Source organism: Python bivittatus, unplaced genomic scaffold (genome assembly GCF_059951505.1).
Source record: "Python bivittatus isolate LINGU-HERP-01145 unplaced genomic scaffold, Pbiv_v1 ctg000650_np1212, whole genome shotgun sequence".
Taxonomy (NCBI): Eukaryota; Metazoa; Chordata; class Lepidosauria; order Squamata; family Pythonidae; genus Python; species Python bivittatus.
In genome coordinates this window covers 2084895-2098930 of record NW_028277093.1, presented here as the reverse complement: position 1 = coordinate 2098930, position 14036 = coordinate 2084895, and the positions used below count along the sequence as shown (strand labels likewise).

At 42.5% G+C, this 14036-nt stretch overlaps 1 protein-coding gene across 1 annotated transcript; it reads right to left on the bottom strand.

The window, feature by feature from the left end:
• Positions 1–3677: 3677 nt before the first annotated feature.
• LOC148214489 (vomeronasal type-2 receptor 26-like) lies at positions 3678–13352 on the bottom strand. The gene is made up of 5 exons (XM_088151208.1): positions 13191–13352; positions 10607–11428; positions 5894–6118; positions 5005–5131; positions 3678–4264 (listed from the first exon to the last, which is right to left on the bottom strand). The coding sequence occupies exons 1-5, from the start codon at positions 13350–13352 to the stop codon at positions 3678–3680; spliced, it is 1923 nt and encodes a 640-aa protein (XP_088007334.1).
• Between the last annotated feature and the right edge of the window lie 684 nt (positions 13353–14036).

Sequence of the window (14036 nt, the reverse complement as noted above, 5' to 3'; positions counted from 1 at the left end):
GTCACTCGATTGCCATTTGTGGCCTTCCCTGCTGGCTTCCCACAAGCAAAGCCATTGGGGAACCTGGCAGGGAAGGTCACAACTCACTCTGGTAATTCCACCGCCGAATCCACCATCACCCGTGGCCTTCCTGCACTCGCACATGGCCTGAGCTGAGCCTCCCAAACATGCCTCCAACCTCATCCCCAACCCTCACCCCACCCCTGTGGCACCCCACCCTCCTTACCTGGACTCCTGCTGTTAATGGCAACCAGGACTGCCGAGATTGTTGTTGCTAAGTGATGCAGTCACATGACATCACACTTTACAACTGCATTGCTTAGCGATGGCAACCCTGTTCCCCACTCCCTCGCCTTTGGAATGCTCACCCCAGCACTGGCATAATTAGCAAGAAGAGAATTTATGTTTGTATTTACATTCATTGGAGAGGAAGGAATTACAAGACAGTAAGCATTGCACAATGCGGAATACACATCGAAAGGAATGTCCTTGCACCCTCTGTAGTGATGCTAGGTGCAAACTGCTTAGGAGGCAAACAAAAGCCTTTCATGTGAAACTGATTAGAGTCTTGTCAATTTCAGGCAGCAGCTGCATCAGGCCCAAATGTGCTCATCCACTAAGGTCACAGAGCTGAGCCTGTTAACTTCCTGTTAGCACTTTTTAGGGATCTGCAGCACTGTGCTGTGGAGAAAAGCAGCTCAGGAAGAGATCGCTTGTTTAGGCAATCTCTCCATTCCATGAGGGGAGGAGGAAAGGAAAAAAACGGGTTAGGGACAGAAAAACTTGTAGTAACTGACAAATGGCAAACACATGATTAAGGGAGAGACGCTGCAGAGGTTAGAAATGCAGGCACTGGTTGAATTGTTACTTTTTCATCACTGTCATAACGGCGAATGGTTGTTGTCTGAGGCAGTCGTTAAAAAAGGACTACCTGTAAAATGTTTTATTTATGTCTAATATAAATATATTTTATTTATGTCTAATATAGATATAATATATCTATATCTATATGATATATATATACACACAAACACACACACATACATATATACATATATTCATATATATAAAATATATATGTGTGCTTTTCCAACCCCCAATACTAGCAAAACAAAAAGACATTATACAGAATCAGATGGAAACACGTACACCTCTACTCAAAAATCATTCTCAGTGATACTGTGGGGCTACAAAACACCAGCAGAATTTTAACTGCAATCCCAATAACTCATAAGCAAATGACATCACCCGCTGATTGGTGTTTGGGTGTGTATGAAAGTTTACATAGTCCAAATGGCAAATGCACCAGAGTAGTTCATGAACATTAAACCCACAAACAAGATTTCAAACTGAGTCAATAATAAAAGCAATACAAATGTTTGTAAACTAACTAACGAACATACTGATAAAAGCATTAAAGAATAAATTCCTGCTAGAGAGGAGAGAGGAGAGGAGAGAGAAGAGATCTTCACCTGGCATCTAAATACAGGCAATACAGTCACTAAGTGGATTTTCATCAGGAAAGCATTCCATATTCCATGTGGCACAGCATACGCCACACTGCTCAATCCAATACTAGGGAGAGGAAGGATTTTCCAGACTACAATCTGGTTCCCCACCAGAATGACCAAGTGACCTAAAGTTATCAATAAGATGCAATATATAGTCTAATACTGCTTTTCTCCGTGCCTTTCCGTATGTCAGCCCTTCAAGGCAGACCAGACTAGAAGTCATGCAGCCCAATATTACTTTTCCTATAAAGCGATAGTAACAGAATCTTGCAAGTCTGAATGTGCTTCCCCTTCCCTTCCTTTGTCTTCATGAGACCTAGGGAGGGTCTCGTCTGAAGCATTTTCCCAGATTACAGTTCTGGCCCAGACTCAGATTTCTTTTCTCTGACCATTGTCTTGGTTGTGGCTTTTCCTCCTGTGCCTCAAGGCCAGTCTCTCTCCCCCTCCGATATACCATAAAAAGTCCATCCTTTCCTTGAAAGTAAATTCTATTTGCGGCATCAGTCAATTACCTGTATTCACCCAGCATGGTGCTCTCTGTGTGAGGTTTCTTCTAAGAGAGCATGCCCCCTGCCTGTTCAACTTGCGCAACTGTAGTTCTTTACTTGCTCAGGTCAAAACACCCAAAGCCCATAATTCTGCGTTCAAAAACATATTTACATAGAAAGCAAAAACTTTGAGCATTAGTGGCTGAGGCCTGCCAGAAAGCACAGCACTCTTTTATTTTGGGTACTGGCGACTGCCTGGACGCGTCCCTGCAGTTCCCCTGCCGTTTTCCTGGCATGAATTCAGAAGACTTTGCCGTGGCTCCTGCCTTGGGCTAGAGAGCGGGACTGCCTTAGCCGCTCCACCCTGCTGGCTCTTCTCTTTCATAGTCGGTATCAACAAGTCGTTTGCGCCTTCCTCGTTCTGGAACAGTCACCTGTAGCTTTCCTAAGAAGGCACAGCCACAGGAAGCAGCTTCCACCTGGCCTGAAACCCACCTGGGAGCTCAGCCTGATGCTCAGCAGCAGCCCTGCCTAGACCCCAGCCAGAAACGTGCCCCAGAGCTTGGCTGCCACTCAGCCTCCTTCTAACGGAGCTGTCAAATATTCACCACTAGGAATACTTGGGAACAGGAAAACACGCTGACCTCTAACCCTAGCTTAAGGAAATATTTTTTGATGTGTCCACTAAGTATGACATCTTACTCTCAATCCTTTTAACCACTGACTCTCTACTCATCAGATAGTCACCATTCCCATTTGCTCATGAGTCTGAATGCCCCAATTATTTTTTCAACACTTCTCATTCCCATCCACCTGTTCTGTTAACTAGCAGAATAATTTAATTTCCCTGGATCACATTCATTTAGAACATAGCATGATTTGTTTCACCATTTTCTTGTTCTTCCATATAATTCAACAATCTCCCTCCAGCCTATGGATTCTAACATACATGGCTTTCTGATGCTCTATGATGGAATAAGATGTATTGAAAGTTTACACTCCCTATTTGGAAAATGCTTTAGAGCAGTGTATGAAATGTACCCAACTGTTGTGTTTCCTGCTTCGGTGTCAAATGCCTAACAGGAGCACATCACCAGGGAAGCAAGATTCACACAGAGTTTCATTAATCAGGTTTCATGTCAAGAAAGAAACAGCTACGTTACAGAATCGTGGAAACTGAATGAGCGAAACTTCTGCTTTTATGAGTGAATTCATTACGGCAGAACCTCAATGAGCTATTTTAATCTCTTTTTCAATGAACTGGAAACGGAAGGGCTAATGGCCTTTTCCCCAAATAAGACTGGCATTGAAACCGGCAGCGCTTTCAGGTAGACCAGACGTGAACACCAAAGTTGTGAAGATTAAACTACTTTTATTATAGGGTTCCAGTAATTTAATCCTGCAACTCCGAATGTGCCTCCTCCCTCCCTGACTTTATTGTAAAGAGAATTGGGGAGGGTCAGGTCTGAGATGTTTCTCCAATTACTGTACATTCCTGCTTTGGATCCGATTTCTCTTATCAGACCATTGTCCAGGTTGTGGCTCTTCTTCCGATCTCTCAAGGTTATTCTCAGCCCATTACAGAAACATCCACCTGCTTTTCATGAGTTATGTTTGGAAAAAGTCCCTTAACTTTCTCAGCCTCAGGGAGATCTCTTATAGTGATGCTCCTTTGTATTCAGCTCCCGTGGAATTGCCCACAAGATCTGCTCTGTCTTGGCTGCATGACAGAGTGCATGTCAGACTCAGGAAATGGAGGAGAGGTTCCCAGCCAGAATGTGCAGATGACAACCTGGATACCAGAACAAGAAAGAATAATGGAGTTGGCCAAGCTCTTCCCCAGCCATCTCCTCACCTTGCTCCCGGGCTTTGTCACCAAGAAGGTCAGCACCACCGTGACTGTTTTGGCCAACACGGAAGAGACGGCAACTGAGAAGATGATGCTAAAGACAGTTTGTCGGAGGAGGCAAGCAGCAGTCCTTGGCTGACCAATGAAAAGGAAGGAGGACAAGAAGGAAAGGAGGAGGGAGCCGAGGAGGACAAAGGAGAGATCCTGATTGTTGGCTTTGACTAAAGGAGTTTCCAGGAATTTAATGAAGATGACAAAGACAAAGGCTGCAATTAAGCAGAAGAATAGGGCAAGGGAACTCAGGATGATCCCCAGAAGTTCTTTGTAGGACAGGAAGGTTTGGATCTTGGGGATGCATCGATCTTGGGCCTTATCTGGATGCTGATCATCAGGACATTTCTTGCAGTAGTCTGAATCTGAAAAGAAAGCAGATGGGGGTTTAGGATATTTGTCTTATCTTTCTATAGGAAGCATTTCTTTCCACACTGATTGCGTTATCTTATCCTCAGAATGTACATTTCACCAATAGCAGACCTGAGGATTTCTACAATTTGGGGCCAGCTTTGCAAGGAAGAGAGATCACAAAGCATTTCCACTTGAGCACATGGTCACATCTCACTTCTCCAGTCCTCCTGAAGAGACCCAGGCCAAATGCCTTGATTCTCCGTAATCCTTCAGAAGATAGGAGATTATTTATTCTGGCTGATTTCGGTCCCATTGCTTGGCTGTGTTCATTACTAATTTGCCAGTTGGACTTTAATGGTGTCTCTTGCATGGCCCTTTTTCTTCTCTAGGTAGCCTTTGTACACCCTGCATTTGATTAAACTGCATCATGGAAGAAAACGCTAACCCCAATCTTTGGCATTTCCATTTCAGGGGGATTTCAATTGGGAATTTCTAGGAAGAGAAGGTATGGAAGAAACAGGTCCTGGCTTGGATCTTTGTAATGAAGGATCTTGGTAGATAAGGAGACCCAGAAAATTGCTTAGGTGAAAGAAGGACTAGAAATGTGCTGGACACAGCTCACATTCAATTCATATCTGACATCAGCTAATTCAGCTAAGCCCCTTTAGAAGGATTTGAAAAAAACCAGAATATCCTTAGTGAATCTGAGTGCAGTTCACAAAGTCCTGCTCCTTCTTCTGGAGACACCTGCCTTCCTGAGTGGAGATGGTCCCTTCCGCACACACGGAACAGCCGTAGCAGCAAAGGGGCTTTCTTTCCAGGACCACCTTGGCTTGTCCAGGGCGGCACCTTCCAGTACACCTGGAAGGAGGGAGGGCCTAGCAAATAGAAGATAATGAAGCAAAGTGGTTTAGATATTCAAGGCAGCTTTTGATAAAGAAAAGTGTGAAACCGAGGAGCACACCCGGTGCCTGGGCATGAAACACAGAGGTAAAAAATATAAGCATATTCATAGTCCCCTTTGAACACCAGGGTTCTGGGAATAATTTGATAGCTCCTATCCTTGGTATAAGCAATGATCATTTTCACACCATTTCCATCTCAGATGTGTTTTCCCTCTCTTCTCTGTCTCTGATTCTCAAGATTAGAAATGGTTCTGTAGAGAACTGTGCAGAATGACAGCTCTTCCTCTTTATTAACTTGATCACTGCAGGAGTTGCAAGCTTAGATGGTTTTCCAAGACATCAGAGAAATTTAGAAAGGAGGATGGAATTCAGCCTTTTGGAAGACAAAATCTTGTAAATGAAGCAGAATTCCGTGGGAGCACAAAGCCCAAAGGAAAGACACACGTCATGGCCTAGTGCCATGTGTGAACCCAGACATAAGTGTTACTCCCTGAATCAAAGGACATGCTGGAAGGACTGGCAGTGGGTGTTGGGAAGGCCATTACAGTTTTAGCACCCTTTTCTGTTCCATTCTTAGACTGGAAGGCTACAAACAGAGACTTAAGTGTCAGGAGAGACACAATCTGATTTTCAGAAAAATAGGGGACATCCCTCCCATATCTACATCCTCTGGAACAGGCAGGAATTGGAATTTATTTGACTAGAAGCCAAGGGAGATGAACCCGTAGCACCCACCTCCTCAAACTGCTTGGACCCTCCATCCTGGCTGAGGGTGAAATCCATCTCTGAGGACCCCGAACATTGGTTTACTTTCCCAAACTTCGTGGCACGTATGGACTCATTGGGAAACGCCACCCACTTCACAAGATCAAATTTGCCTTTCAGCTCCCCTTTCTCATCCAGATATATTCCATCCATGGAAGTATTGTAGAAGTGGGCATTTCCTAGGAAAGAGTGGAGCTAAAACAACAGAGAAAACAACAGTCTCCAGAAAACAGGAAAGCAACGTGGATATCTCTTATCCAAGTTACATTAGAGAACATCTTGTCCAGAATGAGTTAGCCAATGAAGGTGGGGGGATCTCTATAAATACCCACAAAAGGGTCACATCACCTGGGCACAGAGAGAACTGCTCCTGTCTGTGCTCCTGCTCTCTGAAGATGCCGGTCACAGGTGCTGGCAAAACGTTAGGAAACAAAACTTCCAGAACACGGCCACACAGCCCGGAAGACCCACACCAGCCATCGTATTCTGGCCGTGAAAGCCTTCGACAATACAAATATAAAACTCTTCATCCCATAATCCATTTCTTACTAATATTCAAATCAAATACATAACGTCCTTCAGTGCAGTGACCAGCAAAAGATCCAAACAAAGCTCTAAGATTTTAACATTAAATAGCATCTATAAAACTCAACATTCCACATCTCAACTTAAGTATAATAAAATCCCATTTAAAAGGCATAAAATGGTCCCAATACCTTAAGATAAACAAAAGAAAAAAACCGAAGTTTAAGATGGCAAAAGGAGACCATTTCTCCTTTACAAAAGACAAGCTGCAATACACAACGTTCCAAATGTTTTAACATATTTTAATTAATTAATATTTATCTATTTTAATGTTTATTCTGTTTTTACTGTAAACTGCACAGAGTCACTCCACAGTGAGATGGGCAGTGACAACATTGAAATAGAAATACATAAATACATAAATACCTACTTATCCCATTCAAATTCACATTCCATATCTCTACTCTAAATTATAAGCGCATCTCCATTTTATGAATATAAAGTAATCCCAGTATCCTAAGATAAATAAAAGATGAAAATGTAACATTGTGAGGGTTCTTTGCTTACATACTACAGTGTAGCAAACCTGTACGCAATCTTAATAGCAGCACACAACTTCCTCAACAACAGGGAAATATGTCTTTAACACCCAGTCCTTTAATACTTAGTTCAAGCAAAAGTCTATAAAGTGTATAAAGTCTACATAAATATATAAAGTCTATGAAGTTTGCAAAATGGCATGCAATTTTCCAAACGTTCTTACACTAGGTCACAGTGTGGTTGTGCCTCTTCTGGTTCCTGCTGAGCTCCTGGCAAAGCTCCAAGCTCCAGGCAGGACTCCCACCAGGATGCCGCTCACCGTAGCTTGTGATCCTGGCAATTGATTGATAGTCCTCTTGCCTGCTTGTAATAGCTGCCGATCTTCAGATGTCGCCTCCGCTTCCCTGTCTGCATGCCTTTTGCTTATCACCTTTCCTCTTACATCCCCCCCGCCCCGCTTTCACTCTGTCTTAGCATTTGCTTTTCTAAGCTAAGAGCCCGGGTGGGGGTGAGGCAGCCTCTGGATGTCGGCACGTCCTCAAAAACACCAGGGTGCGGCTCAATGATGACAGGCAGCTGGAACACCGGCTTGGATGCTTGTGCGTAATGTCTGAGTTAGGGAAGTGAGGGATATGGGGTGAGAAGCATTTCTGCCTGGCGGCAGGTACTTTTCCCTAGCACAGACAGCAACCCCAACTTCACTCCCTCAGAAACCTAACAAAAAGAAATCATTTCTCCTTTGAAAAGACAAATTCTCCAAACTTCCTTACTTTGAATAAAGAGAACCAGTTAAATGCAAAGTCAGTTTAAGTGCTATAAAATGAGGTTTCCGTAAAGTAACTATAGGGGAAAAGACTTTTACATCATATTAAATGTAAGCAAATCCAGTACACCACATTTTTCTAATGAAGATATCAATAAATCCAGAAAGAACCACCCAGAATAACAACATATCCCATTTTATCCCTGGTCGAATAAACTGACTTTGTTCTCCTTTTTTCTTCTATACAGGCAGCCTTTCTCTCTAATCCATCCAGAGGACTGTTGATCCTTGTCACAGATTCATTTAGCACTTTAAACAGTCTCTTTTGTACATCCAACAAAAGGGAATTATTCTAACTGCTCTCTGGGATTATCATTTTTATTTCCTTCTTGATTTTTAAAACCTCATCCAGTTTTATCTCCATATCTGATGACAGATTCTGGTTCACAGCCTCGTTCATATTTTCCTCAAATAAATTTTGCTGCATATCTCATTCTGTAACATCTTCGCTTGAGAAGAAATCGTTCTCAAAAAGACATAGCTGACATTTCATGATGCAGGTCTTTACGCAGCTCTTCAAAGATGTCTCTGACCGCCATTATAAGTTGCTTGTCTTATAACTCCAATGTGAAAAACAATTTTTCTTTCCCACACACATACATTTATTTTAAAAAAAAATTCGAAGTCTTAATATTCCAAGTCCAAAACTCCAACATTTTCTGGGCCCCTAAAACGTTTTATAGCCAAAACTTTGCATTACTTTTTGCTGTTTAAGTTCTTAAAGATTATAAAAATAGATCTTTGTATTTTTATACATTATGGATTGAAAGCAACTCACTTGGTATTTCCAGCCTTGTCACTCTGCAAGTGTCTAACTTCTTTGAAACACTTAATAGGCCATTTCCAAAACAGTTAGCAAGGGAAGTGCGCAAACTCAGTGTCCTTTGAAAGGCTCCGTTTGTAGCTGCAGCAAATATCACAAATGCCCCTGTCTCCCGGTTTCCTCCCTCCCACCCGAGATCACTGTCTTGCAGTCCCTTCATGAGGAAGAGGAACAACCGTAAGGAGAAACAGCTCGGGGGATCTCGCGTCTCTCTCTTTGATCCAAATGGGATTGTAGGAGCTGATCTGCTTCAGCTCCCTGGTAAAATGCTGCACACCTCAGCTTCTCTGTGGAGATGTCTTCAATCTGCCATCTTCCCCAGGAAGCCCCAATATCTTTTATCCAAGTTACATTAGAGAACATCTTGTCCAGAATGAATTAGCCAATGGTGCCACCAGCGATATGCTTGGTCCCCTCACTCCTGGGGTTAAGCAGATCACTCAAGAGCTGTCTCTTAACATGGCCCTTTGATGGTAATGCCTAGCAGAGGATGTTGAGTAATTATCTTACATACATCATGGTAACGTTGTCCATCAGTGGGTGTCATCTGATTGGGGTGGTACAAAATGCTATTGATCAAGAAATAGTAAAAGTACTCATGCCAGACCTACCCATTGCAGAACTGATAGTTCCAAGTTCTTGGAATCTGCAGGGGTGGCTGCATCCACTTTTTCCCTTTCTGAATTTGAGGGAAGAGTCATGAGATGTCTATCTTAATTTTGCACAGAAACAGCAATTTTATGAGTATCATTCAATTGTACCTTTGAACACAATTAGATGGGGTGCTTCAGGGACATTTTTGGAACAATGAATAGTTCATTTCTTCACCACTACTGTAACATAAGGGCATCTCCTTTTGGGGAGGGGAATGAACAGATTCTATTTTTGAATATTTTGGGGCGTTGCAAATCAGTTAAACCTAACTTGAAATGGTAATTTAATTTGAGTTTCATTTCACATTACTGACTTAACTTGAATTATTGACCCAATTGGATTTCCCTATCCAAATTAAATTGCCCAATCTAATTGATCAGACTTAGGGAAAAATATTTCTATATGTCCACAGAATCATCAGGTGACATCAGTTCAGAGCCATTGAAGTCAATTTGGAAGTCTCATTCAAATATTCAGTCAAATATGATTTTAATCTTCAAATTGAAAATTGGCACACCCCTGGTCTTTATACATCCTAAGTTAAACTGGAGCCATCTGACACTGCATACATATTAAAATAGAAGAGAAAAGATAAAACAAAATGAGTAGTTCTCAGTCTAGTTGTACAGACCTAGATGCTACTTCAGGGCTGGTTCTAAGACCATTTACTCCAAAGTCTAAAATCTAAAATTTAAATTGTACAAAGTGATTTCACTCAGAATCCTATGCGCTGTTGTCATTCTTGCTGAAATCCCAAGATTTCAGGCATTTCATTTATTTTTTAAAAATGAATTTAATTGACTTTGGGATCTCACTGCCACCATCTAAGAAGAGACCTTCAGAGGCATCAACCTCTGGCGTCTGTGGTGGGTCTCAGTTTACGTGATGATGTAATGGTTCACATACAGAAAAAGGTTGGAAATGGCAATGCCTCTAAGATGTCCTGCATCCAAAAAGTGCAAAAGAGATCTCTGCAACTTTGAAATACATCATATTTAAACACAGTCCTAGGTCTCTGAATGTAGGAATGTAAAACGTTTCTGGGAAGGAGCATCATAAAGGAAAGAAGCCGCAGGAGGATGAATTTGAGCATCTGTTGTACATTGTAAATATGAATCATTTGTCTTCATGTTCTATAGATCCAGCCCAGAAAACACCAACAGTTGGTCTTCCTCTAGGGAGATTCTAAAATGGAGTTCATTGGAAAGCTTGAAAGCTTCACCCCACCTGGACATCCAGATTTACCTCAGCACTTGGAATAGACATCAAGAATTGGCTGCCATGTTCAGCAGAGAGTTCTCTCATGGGAAAACCATACCTGCCATGGTTGAATCCCTGATGGTCTCAGTCTCTTCTCACTGCCAGTTCTCATCCTTCTAGATCTGCTGGAACTTCCATCATCAATGGCACGGGCTACAGCCTGGACAAGATTGTAAATACTGTCCCTGTCCAGGGACAGAGTGGTTTCAACAAACTCTTCTGGTGGAGTCTCCAGAATGCTCTCCTTGCACCTTATCCTCCCTTTGACAGACAATCTGTGCTTTGATAGTGAACATTTAAAGGCCTTTAGAAACAACTGTCCCATATCATGGAAAAATGCTCGAAAATCAACATTTTTTGTCTTTTTATCCTGATCAAGTATGAAAGAAAAAAAGCCATGGATTTGCCCAGAAGACAGGACCTCATAAGACAAGTACAATTGGAGGTCCCACAAAGCTGTTGTGATCCAGATCTTCCCCCCAGTAGGTACCTCAGTAGAGTGGTATTTTACCACTCTATCATGTAGCCTTTTCATTGTACTGTAGAAAAAACGTTTCTCCCCATAATAAATTAAGACACTGACATTGTTCCACATATTAAATATTTCCAGGGGCAAAATGTCAACTTCTACCATCAGTCCTGGGATCATCAGGGAGAAGGCGGTGCAAATTGCATTCCTGTTTAGGACTGGAGTCAACGTCCTCATGAACCTTCCTCCGTTGTCAGTATCTGGAGCAACGAGGCCAACCCAATTCCATCCAAAATGCAGGAGCAATTTGGCAATCACCTGGTAGAGATGTTCTTCTCTGGGGACCATCCGGTAGATGAATGGGAACTGAGTTTTATCATTCAGGCCTTCAGAAACAAAATTGTAATTGACCTAATGAAGCAAAGAGAAGGGGATTCCCAGGGAGGTGGGCATGAAGATAAGAGAGACAGGAAGATGCCTTCAGATGAGATATGCATTTTGGCAACTTGGAAGCTCTCCAGGTTAAGCCCCCTTACCTTCAACTATGGGAAGAGGGGAAGCAGGAGGAGCAGAGGAAGAGAAAAGAAAGCTTTGATTTCTCTTCCTTTTCCTTACATGCAATCAGAGTATCTCATTCCCATTCTTGTCTTTGATTATTTAAAAAAAAAACTTTCCACTGAAATATATTTTTTAGTAGAATACTACCAAGAGTTCCTCTTGGTATCACATGTTTCCTGTTTTTATTTTCATGGATTTTTAAACAGTCCCACCTACATGCATCCATGGGTCTGGATTCATGGCTGTGTTCATTGAGGAAAATTAAAAAGTGATACTATCTAAGGTCAACTGACTTTGATTCATAGGTTGGTTCAAACCTGTGAGTTTACATTGACAAGAAAACTAAAAATATTCCTCCATCCCTTTGCCCCAACCTACTGGATGGATTGCTCATCCTCTCTGGATCATTGCCCTGAGAATGAGCAAAGGGCAGGCTGATGTTTGTGTCCCTGATTTTCCATCACTGAAACCCAAGTCACAAATGGTGTTTCCAGAAAGGTCTCTAGGATGATCCACCTGGTTGGAATGGGAAGGATAGACCAGCTTCTTGCTTACCCCTTTGAAGAACGGATCTCACTCCTTTCTCTTTTCCTTCCACTCTGCTTCTTTCTGAGTCTAATCATTTCAAATGAAGCAACTGAGGGCAAGGCAGGATTTCCTGTTCTATCTGACTTCCTTTTTTCCTTTAGAAAATCTCCAAGAAAAATGTAAGAGCAGCAGAAGGGCTGGTTCACAGCCCAAACCTAGCAAATCATCCATATTAAGCTTAATGCTGTTAATGAACCATTCTGAAAACACTCAAGATTGGCCAAGGGAGCAATGGTCCTGAGTTCAGGTCATGGAATGAGGGACCAGTTACAGCTAGACTAAGTCCCCAAAACATTGAATGTTAGAAGCATTCCAACCATTGCCTAGTTGGCTGAAGAGGCAGTGGGCTTTCCCTGGTTGAAGGAGTTCAAGCAGAAAGAAGACAGTCTGGCAAGTAGCAGAGCTGCAGCAAAGAGAGGAGCTGGCATATGGATCGGCTCCTTTGAACTTCTCTCCAGATGAAGGGGAGGACAAGGATCACCCACAAGTTGCTCCATACAGAATCACCCTGCAAACTGTTCGTGTGATAGCAATCTCCAGTGAGGAGAGTTCTGGGACCTGAGAGGCAAAACATCTTGTCTAAACTTGGTTGACGTGGTGCTGAGCTTTCCCTGGTTGAATGAGTTAAAGCACAAAGAGGACAGCCTTTTTGGGCATGTTCTAGTCTGGATTCCTACCCTGAGCAGGAGATGGACTCCATGGGCTCAATGGCCCCATCCAATTCTAGGAGTCCATGAAGATGGGAGGCTGCCTCATGGCAGGAGATGAGGAGTTCCTGCGAATGGGCAGGAGAACTGAACAAAAAAAGCTTTCTTTGGTAGCACCTCAAGAACCCACACTGAACACAGGAGGACCCTGGATTTGGGGAAGATCCACAAAGACAAGGGAAATCCCATTCCACTCCTCTCTTTGGCTGGTTGCACCTCTGTCCTTCCTTAAGCTGAAAGGAACCTCAATCTTTTTCATGCCCCTTTTGACTTGGACCAATGTGAGAATTTCCCCCATATTAGCTTTCCTTGATTCATACCTGTGGGATCTTGTAGATGCTTGACAGGATTGAAATCTGCTTAGAAGTATCAGAATCCACCTCTTCAATCACTGTCAACAGATTGCTCCTTCTTCCACAGCTGTAGTTGGGAATATTTGCTTGCCCAATTGAGAGAAGGTCTGTTGTGGCCTCATAGGTCATCCTTATATCATGATAGTTATCATATACATCGTATCCAAAAGTGAGATTGGATAGCAGTTTGGGATTTCGGTTGACCTCCGCAGTGGCAAACAGAAAAGACAGAATTTGCCAGCAGAAAAATTGGAGTCTCCTGAATTAAAACAAAGATCTGGTCATTCTCTCATCATTTCAAATGTATATATGGCATTTTTGGTGATTCAGCTTCAGGATGCTTTCTGGTCATTTCAGCCTTAGGAAAAGTGCTCTTGGATCTCAGATCCTGGAACTCAAGTTACAGATGCAGCATCTGTACAGCTGAGCGCATCTGCAAGAGGAGCAGGAGCTTCAGGGATGCTACTGTTGGGAAAGGGCTGGGGAGAGAAAGGTGAGTGGCAAAAGGGATGTGTCAATTCCTGACTGTAGTTTTCTGGCTTTGGAAGCTAAGCAGGGTCAGGTACATTCCTACTTGGATGAAGAATTCAAAGCAATGACAAATGTCTTCTCTAGTGCTGTGAAGAAAACAACATGGTTTTCCCTAGCTGAAAACCATGAAGTTGCCAAGATTTGAAAGAGACTTCCTGTAATCACGTGAAAAAATAAATAATGGATAGAAATCTTAGAGTGTTCAGTCTTTTGCTGCATTGTGGAACAAATCCACATACTCAAAAACCAAACGATCCAGGATCTCATATGGCAGGTTCTACA